Source organism: Mustela putorius, unplaced genomic scaffold (assembly GCF_011764305.1).
Source record: "Mustela putorius furo isolate JIRA1106 unplaced genomic scaffold, ASM1176430v1.1 tig00000083_pilon_pilon_pilon, whole genome shotgun sequence".
Taxonomy (NCBI): domain Eukaryota; kingdom Metazoa; phylum Chordata; class Mammalia; order Carnivora; family Mustelidae; genus Mustela; species Mustela putorius.
In genome coordinates this window covers 7,003,445-7,030,448 of record NW_025421273.1, presented here as the reverse complement: position 1 = coordinate 7,030,448, position 27,004 = coordinate 7,003,445, and the positions used below count along the sequence as shown (strand labels likewise).

The window sequence follows — 27,004 nt, the reverse complement described above, 5'->3', positions numbered from 1 at the left end:
TGAAGGGGGCAGGTGGGGTTAGAGGCAGAGGAAGCAGTGGAGAGGGAGACACATTCAGCCAAATAAAAGTGATTTGGTAGGACGAGAGTTGACATGGGGCTCAGGTGGGGGGCAGTCAGCAGACGGGGCTGGAGAGCTAGGTCATGAAGTCTGCCCTGCCGAGGACTCTCTGACTCTTACCCAGCAGGATGTGGTGGGGGGATGGCTGAGGAGCCAGGCATTGTTGGAAAGGTTGGCCTCATCACCCAGCAGCTGAAGTGTGTATGGGATGGCAGCAAGACGGGGAAATGGATAACAGCGACCAGACCGTCAGGGTGATCTGAGAGAAATGTTGATGGACCTGGACCAAGGAAACCGCCAGGTAGGGGGATATTAAGGAGGTAAACCTACCAGATTGTCTAATGGGTGAGGCATGAAGAATGAGAGGGAAAAGGACAAGTCTAGGATGCCTCCCGGGCTCAGATACCAAGCTAGCAAGATGGCAGCCCCATTTTCAGAGGCTCGAATCTGAGGCTGACCTGAGGTAACTGATTTCATTCTGGTGCCACTGTGGGTACTGCTTGCTGTGCATTTGAATTTGCTTTCAAGCTGCTGATGGCAGGAGCTCTGCTGGCACAAGATTTAGTTATACGTTCATATCGGGCCCTGCAAAGCTAGAGAGCCTACCCTTAGAGAAAACCTTACAGAAAAGATGGATGTTTCCTTAAGGCATTGTTCTTACTTTGGTTCTCAAGAGTACCGTGTGTTAATATCCAGTTTGTGGGTACCACGCAGTAGGAGATGGACCCATTCCAGAGCCAAAAGTTGCAGGCGGGGCAGAGAGAGGAGCAATGCGCAGTCAGCAAAAAGCTGTTCATGCTGGTAGGAACCAGCTTCACATGACCAATGTGCCAAGACACATCCCAGTGATTTCCAGAAATAATGTCTTACTGGCTTAAATGTATACAGCGGCTTCTCCAAGGCGGCTTGCCTGTGAGGCTGAAGTCAACTGGTGCCTCAGCGCCTACTGAAGGGTCAGGCTGGGAGTCCTTTGCTCCCAGGTGTAGTTCATGGGTTGTTTGTAGGGGTCCAACTTTCTAAAGCCTTCCTTTTCTCTCCAGCCATCTGTGATTCTGTTTTGCATAGACCGATATACTTCTGTCCTTCGTTTCTATGTCTTGGGGGGGCCTAGTAAAAATCTTCTCAAAACTGGAGGTCCATTTCATTCAACACCACGGTAGACTTTGAAAGTGAATCGCCATTGATCAATTCATATGGTTTTCAAAATCCTCAACCTTTCTCAGGGCAGGGTGAGGGGGGAGTTGCTTTTAAAACATACTACACAACTAATAAATTGGGATGAGAAGAGTCAAAGTAGCATTCTGCAGACAACCTCTAGTTCCCCCAAAGCTCTGCCCAAAGTTGCTTCTTTCTTCACCCATGTGCAGCTTTCCTGATGAATTATGGAGATGAACAAATAACTTGAAACGACTTTCCATTTCTCCTTCTCACCCCTCCAGCTCTTCTCCCCAACTGCTGAGGGTGTTTCTTGTACATTCTGCCAAGCTAGGAATTTAACTTCAACCTTGGAAAAGATGCTCTCCACCACCCTTGGAACCCAGAGCGTCCATGAAATAAAATGGAAATTACAGAGTTTAGAGGGTTTTTTTTGGGGGGGGGGGGTTGCTTGTTTCTGTTCGAACTATTGCCCTATCCTGACACACCACCTAAAATGGAGCCAACCAGAAATGTTGGCCAAACTTCCTCGCTTCCAGAAGTTTCATCAGCAGGACCACCCACCGTCTTTGTGTCACACGCATCCATGTTCATCTAATACTGGCCTGCAAAAGCTCGTGCTCCCTCTTTCTTTTTTTGCTATTATAATAAACCATCTGTGGGAACCAAAAAAGTCATTTAAAACCCCAAGTCAAATCCATTGCAATAGTAATGGAGCAGTAGAACATCCCTTGGTCTGTTGCCCTTATTGCTGGCATAGTTATCTTTGATGCGAGACGCTAAGGAGTGTGAGGTCCACGCCAAATAACTAGAGCAAGGCTTTCTCCCATGTCGGTCTGGGCGTTTTTCCTTCCCAGAGCCCACAGGTGCTATCCTGGCTTACGGCTACTGAAATATGGAACAGCAAACCAGCTGTCATTCATAAGAATTGGTGCTGGCCAGCTGGCCCAGCCAACTCCAGGAATAAAGACATGCCTTTTCACTCTGCTACACCGGGGCCTTGCCTCTGAGCAGACAGCTGAAGAATCTCAGGTGACAGCCCCCGGGAATAGTGTTTGTGGCGTTCAGGCATTCGCTACCCTGAAGAGACAGAGCAGGAGACATCTGTTGTCAGCATGCTGATGAGAGGAAGCAAAGACTGACCATGCCTGTTCGCAGGGCTTTGGGTAGGGGGAGAGAAACGGAGGGAAAAGCTTGGGAGGACTACATGCTGTAAATGAAACTTACTTGCAGCCTCTTCCGTTGTGGTCATTAGGAAGGAAACACCCAGAATCATAATTGCACTGGGGCAATTGGTCATTTTTCAAAAACTGACTCTAAAGTGTAATACAGAGACCCTTGTGTATTCCTGATATGAGCGTAAATAGGTTAAATCTTTCCAGAGGGCAATCTGGGAATACGTTCCAAAACAGGAGCCTTAAAAATATTCATGCTCTTTGACACAGAACGCCTACTTCTAGGAAGTTATTCAAAGGAAGTAATCAGAGACACGCACAAAGGTTTATGTACAAGATGGCTCGTTTCAGCATGATTTAAGTGGTAAAAAATTGAAAATGGCTTAAATGTCCAACATAGACGATTGGTTAAATAAATACCACATCCATAACATGGAATAATATGATCCTTATTTTAGTTGACTGAGGACTTTGGAAGGATTAACCAAGTGATTCCCATTTTGGGGTAATGATTACCAGTGACTTGGTTTTTCCGGTTTTAGATTTTTCTTTGTTGCTTAAGCTTTCCGTAGTGGATAAATTTATAATCAAAAATAAAAACAATTTTAAGGAAATATAAGAGCATGTTTACATTTCTAAATTGAAAAGCCACCCATAATTCACCATCATACCACAACTTTGTTTTGCATATTTATATTTTTCACATTATACGCTTATTTAAGTTTTAACACAGTTCTAGTCATCAGACTTGTGTGATTTTTCATTCTGCTTTTCAACTAACATTATAGCTCCATATTATACATCGTCTATAATTTCATATTCATAAATTTATAACATCACTACATATTAATATCCAACAGACAGTAGGTAATATCAAGTCTGCCTTGGGTGAAGAGGGTTTCCATTAATGCCCACCCCAGCCCCTGAACAGAATTAATCATTCACAAGTTTGCTCATTGCATAATTCTTTGTTTCCATATTTGCCTCCTGACGTAGGAGTTATTTTCGGGCAGGTCCCCGTGCCTGGCACACACACAGTGTTTGCTCAGTAAAGGTACACATGTGAATGGAAAGAAAGGTGGACCAATGGACAGACAGAAGAAGTGAACAGGGCTAGGGCTTAATGATTTAGTATCTATTTGCCTGGATAGTAGCCTTGTAAACCTACTCATTCCAGCCTCAGCAAAGTACAGGGTAATGAGCATAAAAGTCCTGCCGTTGCCCTAACACATTTGTTAGTTATTCCGTGAAACTGTATTTTATCTTCCCAGCAAGTTGTAGACCCTGGGTTCTCAAGGCCTGTTTATAATAGCTCTATTACCAGGTTCTAAAACTTGTCTTTTCCTTTTGGATCACATTCCTTTCCAAATTCGGATCGATATCCATAAGCGTTGAAGTGCTCTTAGCAAAAATAATGAAGGAAACAAAAAAGAAAAGAACAAAGAAGGGAAGTCTGCTTGCCCAGTACGGAGTTTCTGTTTGGGATGATGAAAAAGTTCTAGATAAGAGAAAATGTGGTGGTCACACCATGAATGTACTTTAAGCCACTGAACCGTACCTATAAGAGTGATGAAAATTTTAAGTGTTATGTATATTTCACCACAATAAAAGAAAAAAGAACAAGGAGGGAAGGAAGGAGGGAAAGAGAAATGAAAGGAAAATAGAAATTGAGTCGGGTGGTGCCCACTCTTTCTATAAATCTGGTTTTTATTAGCTGAGCCCTTTCCCGAACAGGATTCAAGACTGCAGTAAGTCTTTTTGAAGACAGGAAGAATAAATTCCTCAGGTTTGTATTGTATCCTATTATCTTGACCTAGCAGATAGGACCCAAAAAAATCACCCAGCTGCAGAAACTTTGCCTCCCTGTCTTCTTTCTTCCTCTCAGCTCTTCCCATTGTCACCACGAGAAAGCGGCCAAGGACCAGGGAAGCATTAGTAGCCCCAAGAGCTCCGGTTATAAACGCAGAGGGTCCATCCCCCCCCCCCCCCCCCCGCTTAAAATTATTGCTTGCCCCTAGCTTTTTTTCTTCTAGAATCAATCTAAAATCCTTTTGGTGGTAATCCTGTGTTCCTCTGAGTGGCCATGTTCCTTATCTATACACACGCTCTCTTGGAAGAAATATGTGCAACGCTCCATGGTAAAGATTTTTTCTATCATTTAGAAAAATACAAAAGGTTTTGTGTCAAGCTTGCTCTGAGTGAAGCCAGGAGAGGGAAGTCCCAGTTGCCCAGGCTTCTGGCGACCGGCAGCCCCTTTCTCCAGCCATTCCTGTCTTGGTTCCCAGAGAAGAGAGAAGGACGGGTTGTCATCACTTACCCCTTTTCTGATGTACCATGTCTCGCTGATCCCGAGATGCACACATTTACGTTTCTGAAATCATTGTGCGTCTTACAGCCAATGGCGTGCCACAGCTGAGTGGGAGCTTTCTTTCCTTCTAGAGGTACATAATGTGTGAATGTACGCTTGGTGAAATACAGTATATGGGGAGAACTGAAAGATAGCCATCTGCAACATTTTCTCGACATCTTTGCAATCCCTACCTGCAAGGAATGTTAGAATTTGAATCCCTGGTCACACGCCAGGGAGAAGATACATTCATTTCAGAGTCAGGCTGGTAATTATGAGTTTCCAATTTCCGCTGCCGGGCCCAGACCGCAGTGGAGTAAATGCAGTACAGGCCTCCTTATGCGTGGGCTCCGTGGAGGGCTCTGCTTGAATGTGTACCTTTCTTTATCAAAGGGGCTGTATTGTAACTTTGCATGCAGACACTGCAAGAAGTAAGAATGGTTCCTTTGTGGACTGGAGGTCAAAGATGCCATTGTGAGGCTGGGACTCGCTGTGGGCAAAATTGGGACCCAGGCTGGATTTCGATCGGGGTCTTCTCCTTCCCTCCTGCAAGGCACAAGCCCCCCTAAGGTCCACCAAGCCTGCCCCATCCTGGATGTCGCCACTTAGAACCTAAGCGCTCTCCAGGTTAGGGGCCCTACAGGCTTCAAGCACCCCAAGTGGCATGTTAAGCATCACAGTCATCTCCTAGAAAACTTAAACGCCGATGTGACTGTGTCATGTTGCGACAGAGGCCCCGGGAGCGAGTTTTTAAGAGGCATTGTGTTACCTGACAAAGCGTACCTATGGGTCACTACCCACCCCACCTGCACTTGAGACTCGTTGTTTGCTCACTCCGTGCGTCAGGTCCAGAGTCAGAGCCTGAGACTGGGGGCTGGTCTCCAGGTCTGAAAGTCTCTAACTTGGGGAGAGGAGCGCTTGGACCTCTGGAGACACTTCACCAGCTATCCTGAACGGGAGGAAACACCCGCACTCCTACGGGATGTGGATGGACGACCATTTTCAACTAGGGCTGAAATGAGAAATGGGAAAGCAGAACAAAACCTCCTCCTACCCACCCCCGCTTAGAGAAGGAGCGGGGTGGAGGTGGGGCCAGCTAGTTACTAATGAAGCTGGAGGATGGGAAAGTCCAGGCACAAATGTATCACCAACTTCTGAAATTCGAAATACAGTTGTCTCAGACCATTCCGAGGTAAAATATAAAAAGAGGTTAGCTGAACCTAAGGAGAGCCTACCTAGCTCTTTAAATGTATTTTTTTTCCCTCCGCCTCACAGGGGAGACTTCTGCATTGAGGTCAGACAGCAGGAACAATGGAGGAGGGAATGCTACTGTGTCAGGTTTCATCACGTGATGTGATATGGTTTAGATACAGCGCCCTTGCTAACTCTCAGATTCAAAAAGGATTTAAGGCTTAATATCTCCAAGGAACAAAAGGGAAGAAAATCCAAAACGACCCCCAAAGGCCGTTTCGAGGGTCCGTCTGGTTTGCATTTTACTGCAGAGGCAGCAAATGCTGGACTGTCTTCAGAAGGAGGACCAGTGACCCACCACTGGGAAGGCCTCTCCTTCCCCCTGAACGATTGATTTTATTGGAGATGGAGAGTGATGCACAGGAGAGCATCTGTCTTAAGTTTCCGAAGCTTCTACTGCCACCCAGGAAGGGGCTGAGAAATGATCACCCCTCTTCCCTGTTTTTAGGGAGCTCTGGGAGGCACCTAGGAAATCTTAACCCTGCCTTCCCCTTCACTTAGCCTTGAAATAGCCTGTGAGCTCTGAACTCCCTTATCTTGGGGGACTGGAATTCTCACAGATGAATTCCGAAGCATTCTGCCATTCAGAGTTTCTTGCGTTTTTCACGGCTGTGTTTGGCATCCTATTGGCACTTTCGGGTACGATCAAATTCACTGTCACTCTAGCGACATGAATAACCCATCCATATTAATGAAATGATAGCTGCTGTTTCCTTGCCATCTCTTTTCCTTTTCTTAAGCTGACTTGAAATACGCGAATCCCACTTCGGAGGTGCAGGCGGTGATTTTTTTCTTGCTCACCCCCACCGTGGGGTGGGGGCGGGGAGACAAAGATAATGGGGGTCGTGGTCATGCAAAATAACTGTAAAATAATTACCGCGTATCTCAGAACTCTGTCTTATTCATCCGGGTAGCGAGAGCGCCTGTTCAGTCGCACACTTGAGTGGCGCCCTCACCAATTAGCACCGCGGCTGCGGGTCTGTGAATTGCATGTGAAAACAGAATTTGTTGGGCAGTGCTCATGCAAATTGCGCAACGCAAACGCGGACCCCGGGTCACGTCCTTTTCACGTGTCCTGACAGACTCATGTCTTCCCCAAATTTCTCTGGTCGGCGGCCCCCCTTTGACAATTACCAGAGCTCAGAAGCCAGAGGAAACAGCTCCTGTTACTAGGAGCGCTAACGTCGGTGGTGAGCTTTACGAGCTATTCCTGTGGCTGTGTTTTGCCTCAAAAAACAATCCGATTTTCACGCAGATCTGCAAGAAAACAGATTAGGAGGGAAATGTATGCAAATATCTATGGTAATGCCATGAAAGCTATCACTTGGCCCCTTGGTGCTTAAGTAGCCATTTCTCTCATAGGGAAAACTTTTTTAGTTCTTTAGCATGAATGTATGTTTCATGTGTTAAAAATCTGCATTCATGCAAAGAAAAAAGAACTGAAAAGCAAAAGTGTTAGGACAAATATGAACTTGACCCTCATTTGTATGTAATCAGGGTATATAGTATCTCTGTAAATGTAGTAGCTAGACATTCATAATCGACCCTTTTTTTTTTTTAAGATTTTATTTATTTGACAGACAGAGATCACAGGCAGAGAGGCAGACAGAGAGAGAGGAGGAAGCAGGCTCCCTGCTGAGCAGAGAGCCTGATTCGAGGCTCGATCCCAGAACCCTGGGATCATGGCCTGAGCCAAGGCAGAGGCTTAACCTACTGAGCCACCCCGGCGCCCCGGTTCTTCTTTAAATCTTTTCTTCCTCTTTCTTGAGGAAGAAAATATTTGTTCCATTGGAGTTCTGTTGAGAACAGTGGGACTGTTCTCTGGTGAATGTTTGGGGGCCCCAGAGAGGGAGGAGGAAGTACCCTGTGGAGCTTCGAGGGCTCAGGCAGTCACAGATCATTCCCCCGGTATGTTGGCCATGGATGCAGAAATGGTCAGAAACGATCAGATCCGAAATGGTGTGCACACACAGGCAGACCCCCAAGAGACGCTCTTTTTTGAGGCCAGCCCAACAGAGCCGGGGTGAGTTTCGCAGGCTTGGAAAACGGCTGCCTGTGAAATAGCCGGTCAGGTTCTTCCCCACCCTCGTCAAGCCACAACCTCAAGAGCAGGCCCCTGAAATATTCAGCGTTCCGAGCTACATTCGGACTGAAAGAAAAACAAGAAGTTTCGCTCCAAGAGCATCTTTGTTCTTTACCTCTGAGACAAACATCTAGACCACAGAAAACAGCGCTTTGGAGAAGGTCTCCAAGCCACACGTCATCTCGTGTTGGGGGCAGGGATGGAGGTTCCTGCCCACCAGGGACTTTTCTTGGACTTTTCTCAGCCTAATTCTCCAGCAGCAGCACCCTGCTCCCTCAGGTCCAGCCATTTCCATTTATGTATTTTGCGCTCCCCTCTCCCCACGTCCTGTCTGTTTTTGCTGTTCCAAAGCAGATAGCCTTTCCCCAGTGGTTTTGACCTGACTTCCATCCCTCCCAATTTCCAGCTCCTCCTCCTGGTACTCAAGTCCTTGGTATCGGTCTGAGGGGTGGGCCTCTTTCTGGGGAGCCCCTACGAGGAAAGTGATAATTATCAAGTCACAGCGTGACCAGCACTAGAAACTCTAACCTGGAATGTGTCTCTTCTTGGGACCCAGGGGCTATAAACCTCACTTCCCAAGGATGTGCTTCTCCGTCAGCCCCCAAACAGCGAAGGTCAAGGACCGAAGCACTCTTCAGAGGCTTCCGAGTAGGGGGAAGCCAGGGTCCCCCAGGCCGGTGTTGCTGGGGAGTTTCTTCTGCCATTCCTAACAGCAGCCATCCCCCTGGCGTGTGCATTCTGAAACTGCTCTTTTGAGATGTCAGTAATTATCTTATATGTCCAAGAAATAAGTAGCGAGCAGGATCTCTAAAAGTTCCTGCCCCCAAATTGATTCTCTTAACAGATATACAAACCCTGCAAGGAAAAAGTCCCTGTCTAAGAGGGGAAGGAGTTGCCCTGTGCTCTATCTATACCCTCCCCACTTCTTGCCCTCCAAACTCCCAAATTACATTTGCTTTCTCCACCACACAGAGGTATGGATTAAGTTTTAAGGTTTAAATGGATTTTTTTTTTTTCTGAACCTTCTAACTTCTTTCAGCTTGTCAGGAGCTTAGGAAATATGTTATTTAAGGATTGATTTCCCTGCACAGTGGAAGGCAGGGCTTTCCTCTTTTCTTGCCTCTTTGCTTCTCCCCAGAACATAGGCTGAACCGGCTGAGGGCTACACAGACTCAGTTGGTCCAGAAGCCACTGCTGCTGGCCTTGGGCCGCCAAGTAAAATGGACAACGGACGGCCCAGAATTCCTTTAGATGAACAGAGACGAGAGCTGTCCCTCGCTCAGGAGAGCAGACGCCAACCTCCCCCTCCCACCCCCACTTTCCCTGGGCCTTTTATTACCTTTACTTGGTCAAAGGAGGGAAGCAATCTGTCTCTCTTCTACTTGTTTAATAAGAGAAAACATAATCATAGTTTGACACATTACTTTTGGTGGATGCACAGAAAGAATATCCTAGATTAGAAAAGGAGAGAGGAGGAGGGGGAGGGGAGGCAAAAGGAAAACAAATTGGCTGCCTGCAGAGGTCCAGTGTCAGACGTCCGAGGAATCTTGTTCCCTCAGACGCTGTAGGAAAGACCATGGCAACGAGGGGCCCAGAGAGCGAGAGAGAGACAGATGGGGAGATTTGCAGCCCCTCCCTCAGATTAAAGACAGAACAAATAGGTGAAGCAATCCATTTTCCAGAGCCCGGTGGTAATTTCAGAATGCTGTAGACCAGAATATCGGCTTCTTCTCCGTGTTGTCTCAATAAGAGGTAGGAAGATTTTCAAAGAGAAGATTTTTGTATTCGTTCGGAGACGACACCTGGTTTCCCAGTCGCTGATAAAAAAAAAAGCATGCTTTCACCCGGAGCCGCCAAATGTACCCTTCGGTCATGCATTTTTGGTGACCTCACTGGTTTTGTAGTAATGAACTCTTTTTGTTAGAAATTATTTTCACTGTCGTCTCCAGTTTGGATTTTAAATATTGGTGTTATAAATGCAATATTAACGCTCTTATGAAACTATATCACACAAACAAGATGTAGCCTGAAGAACCAGAGTGGCTTTCTGCCTGTTTTTCAAATCTGCTAGAGAAGTTAAACCTAGGAAATACTTGGGTATCCGACTTGTTTTGAATTCTACGTGTCATTGTTAAGCCCCTTTACCTGAGGACCATCTCATGTTCATTATTCCTCGTCAGACCTTCTTGAAAAGAGTTCAATAAAATGCTTAGCAGGAAGTAGCAAGTTGGGAGAACAAGTAGTGAAGGAAGCATAGAAATGAGAAGGTTTCTTCTTCTCAGAAAAGTTTTGGTCCTATTCCCTGTCATGGTCTGGCATCTTCTCCTCAGCCCCAGAATATATTGTTAGGGCTTGGAAAATATTCAAGGCATACGCCTACGGTCCTACTCCCAGTTCAAAGGCAGGTGGTGTACTGTATTTGCATTTCAATCAATTCAGTTGTGGAAAAGGAGGGAGGACAAAGAAAACTGGAATCCCTCGCTCCTGGGTTTTAGGCAGGAATTGCATTCTTGGGCCAGATTTCCAGTGGCAGATTTCTGTGAGGGCAGAGTGAGAGAGTAAGACAAGCGTGGGCAGGAAGAAGTGAGAGCCTCTGGACGCGGGCGCGACCCCAGGCACTGCATGCGGTGAAGATCGTGAATTTCTCTTCTTGCCGAAGCACACCTTGCAGTCTGTTTGCCTCGTCGCTCCGGAGTTCCCACAGTCAGTCACCAAGTCTCAGCCCCCTTCCCCTCACCTCCTGGGTGGCTTACTCCAATGGCTGCCTCTCGCCCCAGCCCCCCTCCTTTTCTCTCCTTACCCAGCCCCATTCTGACCCCTGCTTTACCGGACGCTAGCTTAATTTTATGAAAGTGCTTTGATCATTTTATTCCCTTTAAGAGACGACTGTGGCTCCCCCTGGTTGGGTGGCGTGTCTGGGACCACATTCAGACCTGTCCAGGACCAGACCACCAGGGCAGCTTCTCTCCCACACACCCCAGTGCACACCTCAGCTTGGAGCCTGGGCACAGACGCCTCCCTCCGGCTAGTGACTGCCCCTTCTTTCTCTCCACTCACTTGGATCCAAACCTACATCCATGGAGGCTCCTGGTCAAGTGTGCCCATGTCCATGAAGCTCTCACCAAGCAGAACGAGAGGATTTTAGGGCAGGAGGGACCTTAGAGATCACCTGGGCAGGTATGGGTCACTTGATAAGGGAGAATACGGAAGCTTGGAGATGTTCGGTGACTTGACCCAGGTCAACCAATCTCTGGAACCTGTGTGTCCTCCATTCCATCACCCCCTTTCTGCCATGTAACTCTGACCATCCCAGGTCTGACCAGGCTGGTTTTATGGAAAGCCTCTGGAACCAGAGCACACGCCACAGGCTCACCTTTGATGAGCCGGAATCGTTTTCTAGCTTTTCAATGAAGGGAAACCTTGTCTCTCCCCTGGGACTTCAGCATCCTACAGGACCAGGCCTTGGCGGCCCTTCTCTTAGATTCCAACCACAACACCTGCCATTGTGCTGGGGTGCCGGAGGCCCTTGGGAGTTCCCGGAGTTTTTTAAAGTGGGATGTTATGTCTGAATTGAAAGAAAACTTCAATGGCAAATTAGACATAATGTTCTAGTGCTCAGATTTCAGGTGGACGGGTTTGTAGGGTGATGAGGGTGATGGATGCCTTTTTACCCCAGTGTAGTAGTGCCTTACTATCCAGAAAATCAAAGCAAAATTACAAACACAACCCATACCTGGGGATTTTTATATTTTGTTACACAAGTCAGTTGTTACTCGTTTGGTTCATTTTGTTTATTCGTTTGTGTAGTTGTTTTATGGAGCCAAGTATTCTCTCAAGAACAACGGAAACTGAAAATGCCATTAAGGATGGGAATACGAACAGCTTCCAGGGGAGGCGTAAGTCTCCACATTCTTGAACCAGGTCCCTGAACTTGCGTGAGGTTAGCAGCCTTGGCGCGATACATTTCACTGACCTGGGGACCCTTTCTTACCAGAGTCCTTCAGCAGAAAGTGGATCAGAATATTCCAGACCTTTCTAGGTTCCCACCTCGGGTGTGTGTGCATCTGCCTGCAGGACATACTTGGGCTCTGTCTCCAAGAAGCCTCTGGGGAGGTACTGAGAATGAGTGGGGCCCTGCTACGGCTCTGGATATTTCCACGGTGCTGCTGGCTGGGCTGAGGCACAGGGATGTCATGAGGTAGCTCCCATGTCGTGAGGGAAGGATCGAGCCCCACATCCTGCTTCCTGCTTAGTGGGAAGCCTGCTTCTGCTTCTCCCTCTCCCTCTTCTTCGACCTCCGTGTCGTGAGGTAGCCCCCAGCACCCTGTGCGTGGGTATCGACTTCCTGGGGGCTTATGTTTACTAACTAATGAGGACTCAGTGACTCCTTCTTTCCTTGGCAATCCTCTACAACTACACCTAAAAAGGAATGAAAGATTGGCCCTCTCAGCCCTTTTTACACACTCCTAAATATGAATTAAGAGGTAGCGTTCACTGGGCCTTATATAGAAAGTAATCTTCAGGAAAAATTAAATCCTGAGAACCTAAGGTAAATAAAGAAGGGAATCTCTCACGTGCTGGCTTTTCCTGTGTGTCACGTAATGGGAACCTGAGACAGAGTTACGGTTCAATTTAGAGGTCCATTCCCCCCGCCCCGACTCCCATCTGGAGAGAAGTGGCAGTTGGGAAAGCTCTTGGAGGAGGCACCTGCTTATTGGGCAGGGAGGTTGGGGGGGTTGTGTTGCATGTGGTCAGGGAGCTCAGCCAGCTCTGGGAAGCACAGAGGAGGGGAGGATTCAGTCAGCTAACCAGAGGAAGAATTAGCACAAGAAACTTTGAGGAGCGGGGTAGGGGCGGGCACTTGAGGTGATACTATGATAAGGAGGTCAGACTTGGCCTTCGCTCCTGACAGCAGGAAACAGGAAACAGTGATCCGTCTCACGTAGTTAAGCAGAAATGGCGATGCTCTCAGCGGAAATAAACGGCAAAGAATAATGGGCATGTAACCCCCATCTTAAAAGGCCTATATGCTGTTATCAACAGAAGTGGATTTATTCCTCACGAAAATGAACATTTCCCATAAACTCCACCATCATCCCAGGGTCTGATTCCATATTTAGCTTTCAGCTTTGTTTTTATCCCAAGTGAAAGGATATTTTCCTTGGTAAGGTTAAGGGAGCTGATCTGACCGTTAAGAAAAAAGAACATGGGAGCTGAGAACATCGGCCTTACTTAAAGTTTCTAATTTCCTCGCGATTATTGATACTGGCATTAATGAGAGCAAACCTTGATGAGCACTTGTGGTATGCCGGGTGCTGTTGACTCACTACCTGAGCGAAACTTTGCTAGAACGAGTGACAAGTTCAAGATTGGTAGAGGATGATTTCGAGTCGTTTCCTGATTCCGTTCTCCAGGCTACGGCACATGTGAGGCAGGAGCCGGGAGCTGTGCTTACGACAGAGCAGGTGCAATCGAGGAGAATGTCTGGGGCCCGTGTTTCTTCTAAGATGATTTTTATCCCAGTTTGTCCTCAGATCTTCTCAAGGTTAACAGAAGACCCTGGCCACTTCTTTGTCTTTGAGTCAGCAGATATATTTACAAAATGAAGAAAGGCAAATAGGGTTTAAAAAAATGTAATGTTTTTATTTTTTAAAATAGTGTGGTGTTATTCTGTCATTCATAAGATAAACATGGGACTTCTTAAGAATACTAACTCATAATGGACTTAGAGCAGTACGATCTGGCAGCAGGGTACAACTTAGAAGCATAAAATTGGGGGAGCCTGGGTGGCTCAGTCGTTAAGTGTCTGCCCTCCACACAGGTCATGATCCCAGGGTCCTAAGATCGAGCCCCGCATCCCGCTTCCTGCTCAGTGGGAAGCCTGCTTCTGCTTTTCCCTCTCCCTCTTCTTCTGTCTGGCCGCTCTGCCTGTTTGTGCTGTATCAAATAAATAAATAAAATATTTAAAAAAAAAAAAAAGGCATAAAATTGAAGGTATCTTCCAGTTCCGTCAGGGTTTCTCAATGACCCCATGTAAAACCTTGTGTGAGGAATACAGCTGACAATCTTAAACTCAAGGATCATTGAGGACATAAGATCCAGGGTCCAAAGACACCCTCCTCCCCGCCTGCCCATAAGGCCTCCTTGACCCTGGGGGAGCCACTCTTCTAGACTTGCTTCCTCTGAGAACCTGGTTCTCAGCCAAACTCTCTAAATTTGTGATGCCCCAACCCCAGATTTCTAAATGTTCCTCCTTTTTTTCCTACTTTGTCCTTCTCTCCCCAAATTCCGGGCCTCCTCCAACCCCACCACTGCTGGCCGGGCTTCTGATTGCGGGCGCGTGGCAAGGGCAGCGCTCCTCTCAGAGCCTTTTCAGTGATCACGGCTGGTTTGCACACAGACGGGTTCAGCAGCCCGCCCAATAGGCCGACCAGCAGACCGTCCCTCTTCAGCGTCTCCTGGAGCCCAGAGAGCGGAGGGCCAAGCGCTGGCAGCTTCGTAGAGGCGCTCTTCCCAGGAGCTCAGAGCCGGTGTCCCTCCACCCTCCCAAGGCTGCTGAGAGGATGGAGGAAGCGCCCGCCTCTGCTCTGCTCGCAGCACGCCCTCCAGCTCGGAGCCCTCCTTCCCTTCCTCCTGTCTTGTAGTGGTTGCAGCAGAGAGCTCCATTCGGCAGCATGATGGTGCTCTTGTCTATAAATGGAAACATTGGCCTGCCTCCCAGTATAACACAGGATAGGCCTCTGCATCAGTTATGCAATCTTTGCTGTGATGACTTCATCAGAAAGTGGGGGAGGCAATGAAAAGGTACAGTTGGGGGGGAACAGTAGCTCCAGAGAAAAACTCTTCCCAGCAGCTCCGCCAAAGACAGTTGAGACTCCTTCCTCCCCCTCTCTATTTTTAAATCCAGGGAAGAAAGGCAGAAAATATGGGGGGGGGGAGGAACACCCGAATTTCTGGAGCAGCTGTCAAACCCCTTGCAGCCCATGTGTCCTTCAGGCCACTAGGATGTGGGAAGATGCTGTGCCCGCCTCTGTGGGGCAGGTCTGGCCGCCCCTGGGACTGTGGTCTTCTTACAGGCCCCGTGGAGAAGACAACAGGTAAAGGCAAACAATGGTGGCCTTTCACTCGTCTCTTGAGTTCAAGATAGGCCTGGTTATGGCCACGCTCTGGAGAAAAAACACAGACAGCAGGATGGTACAGCCCAGATAGTCTTGTCTGGGTAAATCGGAGAATTCTCAGAAGACAGTGAGTGCCTGTCAGGGCCTTCTCTGGAACAGGGAACCTCTCCGCGGAAGCCATGAATAGCTGGCCCAGTGGCCGAGCCTGTAGCTAAACCCGGTTTGTTCGTGTTCATGCCAAGTCCGGGTCTTGAGAGCAGAACTGGTACTTAAGCCTGTCTACAGCACACTCCACAGCATAAGGTGGGCTCAGGGGGAAGTAGTCACGGGCCCGGAGACAACCAGCGCCCCTCTTGAACTCATTACGTTCCATCCATGTCTGTTTAGATGAAGTGTGCTTAATAAGGCAGGGGGGATTATGGTTTAATGAATCCTTTAAATGTTGACCATTGATGCTACTTTTAATTTTTGCTACTCCACATCCCTCAAGCTATTCCAGATCAATCTTGGTACAAAGCTATGACTATTTCCATGAGATGGGTCCTTAGAAATGGAGTTTCAGGGTCTGCTCTAGTCAGTGTTTGATCACTCTGTCCCTCTACTCTGGAAGCCATTCCCCTCCTGCTGCTTGAGCCACTCTGAGACATCACTTCTGATAAGCCTTCATTCCCCTCCCCAGGCACAGTCAGGTGCTCTCACCGCTAGTCTCTATTCTCTTGTGCCTTCTTGTAGAAGGCTCAGGGACCTGCCTTGTGCTTCCTTCTCTGCAAAGATGCCATCACTGCCTAGAAACTGGGGAAGCCTCCATGTTCATCAGAACTTTGGAATCCTTGGGGCGCCTGGATGGCTCAGTGGGTTAAAGCCTCTGCCTTCCGCTTAGGTCATGATCCCAGGTCCTAGGATGAAGCCGGGCATCTGGCTCTCTGCTCAGCGGGGAGCCTGCTCCCCCACACCCCACCTCCTGCCTCTCTGCCTACTTGTGATCTCTGTCAAATAAATAAGTAACATCTTACAAAAAAAAAATAAAAAGAACTTTGGAATCCTTGAAAACAAGAAAAGAAGCCCTTTTTCTTTTCTTTTTCTTTGTGTCTCTTTTTTCTATTTTTTTGACTAAAGGCTTTATTTTTTAGAGCATGTTTTAAAAAATAATATTCAGGGAGCACCTGGGTGGCTCAGTGGGTTAAGAGCCTCTGCCTTCGGCTCCGGTCATGATCTCAGGGTCCTGGGATCGAGCCCCGCATCGGGCTCTCTGCTCAGCAGGGAGCCTGCTTCCTCCTCTCTCTCTGCCTGCCTCTCTGCCTACTTGTGATCTCTCTGTCTCTGTCAAGTAAATAAATAAAATTTTAAAAATAATAATAATAATATTCAGTAATATTTTCAGAATAGAAAATCTGAAAAGGCATAAAAGTAAAAATCACTTATAATCCTTGTCTGACATAATTATTCTGTGAGTACTGCTTCCCTCCCCTTCTTCACTCTGTATTGTAAGTTTTTCTCTGTGTGATTAGACAGTCTCAGAAGGCATGATTTTTATTGGCTGCCTAGTATTCATGGTATGGATGGATGTACCATAGTTTATTGAATCAAGCTCCTATTGTTGCACACTAATGAACTTTTAACCAATTTAGAGTTGCTTTGGTGGTAGATTTAATCACAACAAAGGGATCAAAAGGACTCTATAATTTACATCAAAGGCAGAGGAAAAGCATAACTCTCCAAGTTGTGTTTCCACTGGAGGGACCTATGGTGACTACGTTCAAAGCACTGATAAGGACAAATGGTATTTTTGTTGTTCTTACCCCCAAGTCAGTCCTTGAAAGCCTGGCCTTCTGTGGTGGATGCATCTAGTCTCGGGCTGGAATGCCAACTTTAACCCTTTCCTTCATCTTCACTGGAGGGTCCTTTCCTGTAGACTGGAGAAGCCATCCATTGTAGGGCCATATATATATATTTTTCCCTCTCCAGTCATACCTGATACTGGTTTTAGGCCATGACTTCACTGTCAATGTAGTCAGGTTAGTTCAGCAAGCATTTACTCTGTGGCAACTGTGGACCTAGCTCCCTGCTAGATGCTGGAAGAGACTCGTACAGATTCTGTGGGCCTGGCAGATATATTGCCATAAGGATGTCATTTCTCCAGAAAACTATAACTTGTAAGCATTTGAAAGGCTGGAACTTTCTACTCCCGAACTTTCTACTCCCCTATCTTACCTAGAAACGGGTACAATCACGTATGGAACATTACCATGACTGTGGTAACTATGTTAATTGTACACAGAGGGAAAAGCTGGGGGAAATACAAAAACACATCAAAATATTAATATGGTTGCCTCTGAGTGTTTAAAACAAATATTGCTTTTCTTGTTATTTACACTTTTGTGGAATGTTTCAAATAATTCCAAATATTCCCCATGATCGGTGTGGGGGGCGGGAATCAGCAATACATTTATTTTTTTAAGTAGTTAAATGAGTAGAAACTCCCATTCTGCTCATTGAGAACCTGGAAAGAAAGCCAAGTTTAAAGTCTTAGTCCTCATTGTTTTAGAAGCTAAGCTAGAAATAGAAACACAGCTTTTTCCTTACCCTGACTTTGTAGGGCTACATGATCAAGAGGTTAAAACAGTAACAGTAATAATAGCAAGCTGTTTGTTAAGTGGTCCAGAGGGCCAGCCACTGGGCCTATGATGGAACTATGTTCCTACTCAGACCTGGTGGGTTCATCTAACATAAACTGCTCCTTCTTTAAGGTTGAACGAAGAACTTTGCTGAACCCATGTAGCAGGCTTACCACTGTGCCTTAAGTCACTGCCATTTCAGTGATAAGTTTCCTAAATTGGTAAACTGCCTCAAAACTTAATCTCATGGGGACACAACCATCACAGATCAGAAAACAAACATTTTATCCAAACTTCTTCAATGATCTACAGAAACAGAGGGTTATATGGGATGGGCCTTGTTGGGGCTCTGCTGGCAATATATTGTAAGCAACTCTTCAGACCCACAGTGAAAAATTATTCTGGACAAGGACAAAGAAAATCTAAAAGGAGCCACCATCCTGAAACCAAGCGTCTGCCCTGACACTTGATCAACTTCAAAGAGAATTCTAAGGTTTTATTTTATTTTGTTTCTTCCTTCCACTTACGGTTGAATGGTCTAATCTTATGCCCTTTCTTTAAATGTCAAAGTTGATACCACAAAGGCATCCTAATTTTGGGTATCAAGCAACATATAAAAAATGATGCATATTTTTATGCTCTTTCAGCCTCGCCCTTTGATCCCTGTAGAGATTCTACCTTTTTATTCTATGCCCATTCCTCCCTATCCCCTACCCCCTTCCCCCTTCTCTTTACTCCACAGCACTCTTGGGTGGTCGGCTCAATTTAGACCAGATGTATGTTATAGTCAATGGAAAAGTGAGAATCCCAAAGACACCACCACCAGCTGTGGGTCATCAGACAATTTCCTTAACCTTTCAAAGACTTGGGTTTTTTTAATCAACCAAATGTGTTTAATTATGCAAGTGAAGGCATCCAGTAGGTGCCCTCTAAGTGTCACTGGTCTTCTTCCATTATTGCTTCTGGTCTCTGTGTTTGAAGAACATTTCCCAACAGAGGGAACTCTCCTCAAAGCTCTCCATAGTTCTGTCTTGTATCAGACCAGGAGATGGGAAGTCCAGTGATGTCTGTGCTTCCTGCCTGAGCAAAGGAGTTCAGTAGCCTCACCCCTTCCTCAAGCTTGGCTGCTGCTCAGTCCCCCCAGCAGACTTGCAGGAGGACTGGCCTTCCTGGAAGAATCGTGACTATGGGGTCCTTCCAGAATTCCTTATTCTTTACATTGCATTACATCCTTTGCATTGCATGAGCAGCCCTCTGAAAGTTTAAGAGTTTTGTTCCAAATGCTGAAGAATTTGCAGTAAAAACCTAAACAAAGTCTGACTTGCTTTTGAAAGTGCAAGACTGCTTTTGCAATCTAAATCAGGGCCCAGAGAGCTCAGATGCCCCAGGAGTACTATTTGCGCTGTGATCCTCAAACTGTGGGGCATCATAAACATACCTGGAGGGCATGTTAAAGCACTTCCAGAGGTTCTGATTCAGTAGGCCCGGGGTGGGGCCTGAGAATTTGTATTTCTAACAAGCTCCTCTGTAATGCTAATGTTGTAGATCTTAGAACCCCACTTTCAGAACCTCTGATTGAATTTAGCCCATTATTTAGCCCAAACTGGAATTGGGAGAGGTGTGAGCATCTTCTTAACCATTTTCTTTCTGTATCTCACCTCCAAAGTTTCCACTGGTCAAGGGAGGAGTCTTATGAATATGATCTTCATTTGAGGAGCTGGGGCCTGAAACCGAGAGGTCAGATGACTTACCACAGCCTCAGAATGCCCGTTCACCACCCTGAGCCTCTGGGAATCACAGCCGGACGCGTCCATCAGGCTGCAGTAGGTGTCGGATTCATCCTACGCTGCCCTCTGACACAGAACTGCTGAACTCTTTCCCACCAAGTGTGATGTTCTGCGTGAAACGTTAGCTTCCACCTTTGAAAAGACTTCCTTCTTCTGAAACTTAAAACTTGAATAGTGTCTTTGCAGGAAAAAGCCTCTAGATACTGGTGACGGGTTGGACATAGGAGCCTCTTGATATATAGAACTAGGCTGAATTCCGTTTGGGCTGGAGATTGATTTTCTTTCTTTCTTTTTTTTTTTTTTAAATTCCTTGATCCAGTTCAGTGTGTGTGAAAAGCATAGATTTGTTTTGGGGGACATCCATTTTATTATTTTTACTTTTTCCTACATGAACAGCCCTCCTATCTCCTCGCCTGCCCTCCGCACCCATTTCCTTCCTGGCCCCGGCACGCACAGTGTGCGGGGAACCCGGGCAATGCGCCCCCAGAGCGCGCCCGGCTCACCCGCTCAGCAGCAGCGCACGCAGGCCGAGGGCCTCTGCGGCCCCGGTGAGACTCGCCCGCGCCCCGGGACTGCCGCGTCGGTTTCTTTGTTAGAGACGCCTGCGCTGAGACGTATCTTCGGGCCTGCCGCCCCACTCCTGACTTCTTAGAGCCCCCTAAGGACTTGTAAGCACATAGGATCGAGTCAAGAGGCTAAATTACGCCCCAGGGGACTTTTTAAGTAAAATCCTAAATTTCATTTAGGCTGTTCGTAGGCCATGTGATTGCAAAGACTCTGAGCCCGGGCCGCCCAGAGCGCCGCCCTCCCGCGCCGGCTTTGTGCAGCCTGGGCTGCGGGGAACTCTGCCCCTCTCGGACGGTCAGCCCCGGGGGCTGGTGTACGCCACTCGCCCTCCCCTCTCCGGGCGCCACCGCACCCCCACCCCACCCCCATCTCCTCCCGCTCCCAGCCCTTCCGTTTCCTTCTCCAGCCTCCCCCACCCCGACCTGAAAGCTCCCTCCCCTCGGGCTGCAAGGAAAGTCGGTAATAAGAAACCAGTTCGGTGTCGGTCGGAGAGAGGGGGGAGATAACCCCAGAGATACACGGCAATGGAGAGAGAACTCATTTTGTGTAAAGAGGGCCTCGAGTCACCAGGGAATTCCTGGATTGTCTCAGGCTGTCGTGTGTGATGTCCATCACGCCGTGCGAACACCATCTGCTCGGTATTATGCTCTCAGTTGCCAGGCTACCTGCTGTACGCAGTAACACTTGACTGCCTGGCTCCACGTTCGCCGCGTCCGCCCAGACGCGCGGGGCGGGGGCCGGGGGGCGGCGCGGGGGGTGGGGGGAAGGAACAGGAGTCCTGATTAAGCCATCTGGGGGGCGGGGGGTGGGGGGGAGGAGAGCGCCGCGCGGGCGGAGCTGGGGCTGCCAGCCGGAGCGCCGGGCTGACACCACCATCTGCTGGGGCAGGCGGAGAACAGCAGCTGCTCCTTGTTCCTCCGACGAGGACCGCCTGGAAAAGGCTGAAGCCGGGGCCGTCCTCGAGGCCCCCCGCGCGCCCCCAAGTCCCGGCCCCGCGGCCCCCGTCTCTACGGGCAGCCTTTCGTGCGCCCCCTGCCCTGGAGCTGGCGCTCTTTGGGTTGGCCGCCAGCCACCCCGGCCCCTCTCACCCAAACACTACGCTTGTTCTTGAAAACACTTAAGAGAAATGAAGCTTCGCCACGCACAGATTTATAAATAAACAGCTGGCTGCTCTGGGGAGATATTTTTACCACAGCTGTTTTTTTGTTTTGTTTTGTTTTGTTTGAAGTAGAAAACTGCCTCTTCGGAGGAGGCAGGACGTTTTTTACACCTCCTACCTCTCTCCAGCCCTTGGAAAAATCGCTAAGATCTTTTCCCTGGAGAAGAAGCTAGGTAAAATGGGTTCATTGCTTCTGGTTTGTTCCCCCTCCCTTTCTCTTACTGAAGAGTGCGAAGGTTTGGGGAGTAATGAGGGTCTACGTTAGCCAATTGCATTTCTAAGGGGAAGCTACTGGCAAGGCAAGGGAGGTCGGTGGGCAGGGGGCGGGGTGGAGAACGAGCCGGTAATTAAAACTAAAAATACTGCATCATTTGGCTTCAAGGCATTACATTTCTCTGACGAAAGCTCAGCCTGGTTTTCTCTAATTGCACACGCCGTGTGTGTCCTCCTTAGAAACAAGAGCAGTGGCCTGAAATCCTGAAATTCGACAGACTATTGCTCATTAAGCCCTCTTAGACTGGAGGTTAAAAGCTGCCATGTAATATGAAACAGTTAATGGCCTCAGCCAGCTCCATTTGTAAGGCAAGCCTCACACTTTGGAATACACACTTGAGGCTGGGGCTCTAGGTGTCACTCACCCGCTGCTGAATGCATTAGAGCTTGTTGAGAAAGACCTAGATTCACCCGTGTTTGATGTTTCATAGGGAAGGCAAGCCTTGAAAATGCGCATGGCCCTCCCATCCCTAAGTCTGTAGGTCTTCTGCAAGAAACCCCAAGGCAAAGCCTTTGGGAGGGAATCATTTGGATAAATGCATAATCCTGGGAAGTAATAACCTAACTATCTCTTTGGGGAGTTTTCTTTCTCTCTCTCTCTCTCTCTCTCTCTCTTTTTTTTTTTTTTTTTTTTTTTTTTTTTTGGTCCCCACTGTGCTTTTGAAGTATTTCTTTTGCCCCAGGAAGACAGGGGCCAAAAGTGGCTGGGGTGTATCTACATCATCATTTCATTTTCCTCTCCCTTACTTCCAGGGTGGAGAAAAGGCTAGGAAACCAACTCGTGACTACTTACCAGTTGTGAGCATGTGCCCCTGCTACCCAGGCCTGCTCACCCAGGAAGAGAATATCTCAGAGTGCCCAAAGATCAACAGGGCCAGCCCAAACCAGCCCTGTCCTAAAACTAGCTGAAGCAAACTTTATCTTCCCTTGGGTCACATTTTTTTCTAGCTTTCTCCTCCTTATCAAAATTTGGAAATATCAAATATACTGAAATACGCACGGGGTGGAGGGGGACAAACAAAACCCTGTATTCTGTATTTTTGCTGATTGATTAACTGTTTCTACTTGAGTGTGAATTCATTTGTTAAAGTGTTAAGTCAATCAGCCATTTGTTTCTAAAAGTGGCAAGCAGCAGCTTTATCCCATTGGAAGAAAGGACTTGGAAACAGGAAGCAAATACTGGGGGGAAAAGGGGAGACTCTGAAATATCTTGATGGCCTGCAGGGGTCAGGCCTAAAGGAAACTTTGTGGTAGCATAAAGGCTCTTGGCATTTTTCAGTGTAAGTTCTTTTTCACATAAATATTTCACAGCTGTCTACCTAATAATTGACTACCGAGAAAATATACAAAGACAAAAAGGGTTTTGCAACAACACTTACATTTGAAAAATAGAACACAGTACACTTATGGGAGACATACTGTATATTTAGTCTGCAAGCAGTTCTTGGGCATACACTTGGCACCAGTGACCTGCAGTCTGGGAAGGGCCTGTGCTAGTGGAAGGAATACTAAATTTAGACCCTGGGTCAGTGTTCTGATTCTGTTCTTTCCGATTCTTCCTTTGGCTAAGTGTGACCTGGGCTACCGCACTAACTCCCCAGAACTACTTGTCCTCTTGTTCCCAGGCTGAGAGGAGTAATGGTTTTTTGTTTCGCTTGTCGTTTGTGTCAGTGGAGGGTGAGAGGAAGAGCAGCTGAAGATGTGGTTAACATGTATCGCTACTGGAAAGAGAAGCACGAGTGGCTGAGCACCACACCACAGAAGGAAGGTCCACCAGCCCAGGCTGTGGGGAATCCAATCCAGGACTGGGTCTGTAGGAGAGTCAGAGATCAAACTCAACTGTATATTTTGAGAGGACAGTGCCAGCCTGATTGACTCTATCTGTACCAAAGAGCAAAACAGAAGTAGGAAAAAATTCTAAAACCCAGTTTGGAGACAAAAATATTTAAATAACTAGAGTTATTCGTATTCATTTCTTACTATTTTGGCCTCATGATGATCCCACACCCTGTGACTGGGAATGTCCTTACGTGTGTGCCCGTTTAATTTGTGTTCATCTCAGACATCAGATCCTCTGTGTTGAGATTGATTACTTGAAACTTGAATGAGTTAAAAGGAACATTTCTGCAGAGTAGTCTGACCATACATGCCATTACCAGGTGCACTTGGTAGATGAACAAGAAAGGAACTATCTAGAAGCTGAATCTTATGGTCACCTACCAACTCTGCCCATCAGCTATTTTTCCCTGGTCTACACTGTCTGGCTGTTATGGGCTTACCCTCTGAACACATCTTCGAAGTAGTCACTAGATTCTGTGGGTAGTTTTCTACCACTTAACTTCCTACTCCTTAAGTACCAATCCTTACAAGTTGCCATCGTTTGACTGAGACAATTGTTGAATCAAAAGACCCGAATCAACCCCCACATTTTAAATTGTCCCAGACATAGGAGGTTTGGTTCTATTTTGAAAGATGTCGGGAGATTGCGTAGCTTTGTTCAGTGTAACACATTCCCAGTTCTCACCATCAACAACTCCCACTAGCAGGATTTTTTTTTTTTTTTTTTACATATAGCAAAGCTTTCTAGTGTTGCAATTAATTAGAATTCCATCGAATAGTAGATCTTTTGATTAATAAATTCCAGAATTCTTCTGTAAATGTCTTTCCTGCTAACTTAGAAGTCCATTTAGGCCAGGTGGGCAGTGAAGGTTAGGAGGTAAGGTCAGGGGGCACCTGGGTGGCTCAGTGCATTAAGCCTCTGCCTTGGGCCCCGGTCATGATCTCAGGGTCCTGGGATCGAGCCCTGCATTGGTCTCTGCTCAGCAGGGAACCTGCTTACCCCTCTCTCTCTGTCTGCCTACTGCTCTGCCTTCTTATGATCTGTGTCTGTCAAATAAATAAAATCTTAAAAAAAAAAAAAAGAGGTAAGGTCAGGCTATCTCATTCCAAACTCAAGGTAGCCCAGCCGGAGGTCTTCATCCGTTTCCTTTGGAGGAAAGTAGAATGCTAACTGATTACCTGGCCTTTATCCTCTAATCAGTCCCATCCAAAAGAGACTGGACTTGCTCTCAGACATCCCAGAGCCGTCCTGTATTACTGTCCCCCTGCACCCCTCCAGTTCCACCACGGTAAGGCCAGATTTGAGGATTCCTGTGTTTCTGTGGAATAGACTATGTGCCACTGGGGACCCCTTGGGTCCACAAGCAGAGGCCTCTACCCCATGCTTCCTTTCAAATATGAAATCTGTGCTTTCTCTCATCTTCCTGTCCTCCCAGGAACAGCACCCAGTTGGACTCCCCCGGACCACAGGCCCCATGCAGTCCTCGGTGCCCCCAGGCTCGAGCGGCATGGTGTCCGGAGCCAGTGCCGCGGGACCCGGCTTCCTCAGCAGCCAGCCCCAAGCAGCCATCATGAAGCAGATGCTCATGGATCAGCGGGCCCAGCTGATGGAGCAACAGAAGCAACAGTTCCTGCGGGAGCAAAGGCAGCAGCAGCAGCAGCAACAGCAGCAGCAGCAGATTCTGGCTGAGCAGGTAACATGATGCATTTATTCAGTGCCTGGTGTCTGCAGGAGAGTTCCAGTTTCCCTCCTTCGTCAAGGTAGTCACAGTCCAGCATTTTCCAGAATCACAGAAGAACCTGCAGAATTTAGACCTTTCAATTAGTTAAGCTTTTTCTTAGAATGAATGAGTTTGTTTTTAAAAGACAGGCTTCAGCCATCAATTTGAAGGCCCGTTTGTCAGAGACATTTCTTTCGATTCAAGCCTGACTCCTTTTCTTCCGGTTTCTGGTACGGGGTCTGCACCATCAGAGTAGGGGTTGGGAGGCTGCCTCACATTCTTCATAGACGCTAATATTTCTAGCATGAAGAGAAAAAGAAAATAACTCAGAGAACTTTGTTTCTTGAAGGAAAATGTCAGGAGGAGGGATTGAGGAGAATTCTACAGAATTGGTTATGAACAATGGGACAGGAACAATAGAAGAAGAATAGGGCCCACAGAACTACCTGGAAACCTGAACGCAAGGTCACAGAAAGGGTGCAAACTTAAGAAAATTCCCAACAGCTTTAAAACAGCTGAAGAAATCTTTGAGTTAAAAGAAGGGCTAATACAAATAAAGCCTTACCTTGGGTATCTTTGTCCACCCTTGCCATATAATTCCTCCAGCTTTGAAAGAAAGCCTTCCCTGAAAGCAAGCAGCTTCTGTAGGTTTCAGTGTGTTTTGTTTTTCAAGACGCCCATGCCTGATTCAGTATTATCCCAGGAAAGGCCTGAGGCCTTCCAAAAGAGATCCTTAGCTGGCTCCTGGGGGGTCTGTCCAGGGCAGCTCTCTCTGATTAGTGGAGGTAGGTGTGAGGTTGTCATATGAGGCTTAAAGCCCAACAGGGCTCTCACCTCACAGTTCCCCTTCCAGAGTGTTCCTAATACAATCAAAATTTTGGAAATTTATCAAGCATCTTTCACACACACACACACACACACACACACACACCCACAATGCTGTGTGGGACACAGATATGTTGAGGTCCCTACTAAGAGCAGTGGTTCAGAGTAACACCAGTCATCCCCCAAATAGGAAAATTGTACTGTTGAGCACAGTTCACTATGTTCCCTTCCCTGCTTTTGTTCCTGAGCAGCTGTGTAATTATCTCTTTTTTTACCAAGGTCAGTCAGCCGCCTGGCAGCTCTTGTACAAACAAACCTCTATCCCTCTCACCCTGCATAAGGTGTGTGACAAGGAACCATGCTAATATCTCTCAGGCAGTGATAAATGGAGCTGCCGAGGGGGAGCTGGGCTGTGTAAATCCTCTCCTCAGCCAATCCCAGGAAGTTTCAGGTGCACCTGCTACTTGGAGCGATGGCCTTTGATGTGTATGCCGTGACCAAGGCACAAATAGGAGCCGGGGTAACCGGGCAGAATGCCGCTGGGCCAGCCAGGGGTGTTCCACTCGGCGAGGGCAGCCACACCTCAGGAAACAAGGAGGGAAGCAAAAGAGTGGAAGAAGAAGAGCTGCCCCAGGAGGCTGGCCAGACGAGGCGCCGAGAGAACAGGGCACCCCTCAGAACCCAGGACACACAGAGATACAGGCCCCTTGGAAAAGATGGGGGAATGCATGTGATTCCTTAGCAAGCTGTGGAAACCAAGCCAGGAAAGGACAGTTTTACTCACACTCCAAATGTGGCCCATCTTTTGCTTGTGGTATCATTTTGGAAAAGCCTTTCACCCCCTCTCTTCATCTGCCAGCTTAGGGTTAATAATCTCCCAGACTTTCTCCTGTAACTGCTTTAGGGATCACATGGAATCAAGCACGTAAAAGCCTTTAGAAACTGTGCACCGCGGGGCGGGGCGGGGGGGGCAGTCACATGACCCTGCTCTCACGGAACTTGACCTGAGGGCTGTGGCCCTGGGTGCGA

At 47.5% G+C, this 27,004-nt stretch overlaps 1 protein-coding gene across 2 annotated transcripts in view; it reads left to right on the top strand.

The window, feature by feature from the left end:
* The window catches only part of MAML3 (mastermind like transcriptional coactivator 3), a 409,382-nt gene that overhangs the window by 371,469 nt on the left and 10,909 nt on the right, over nucleotides 1-27,004 (top strand). For both annotated transcript variants that reach the window (XM_004768481.2, XM_004768480.2), the window contains exon 3: nucleotides 24,866-25,123. In XM_004768481.2, coding sequence (XP_004768538.1) covers nucleotides 24,866-25,123 — 258 coding nt within the window. The remainder of the gene's footprint in view (nucleotides 1-24,865; nucleotides 25,124-27,004) is intronic.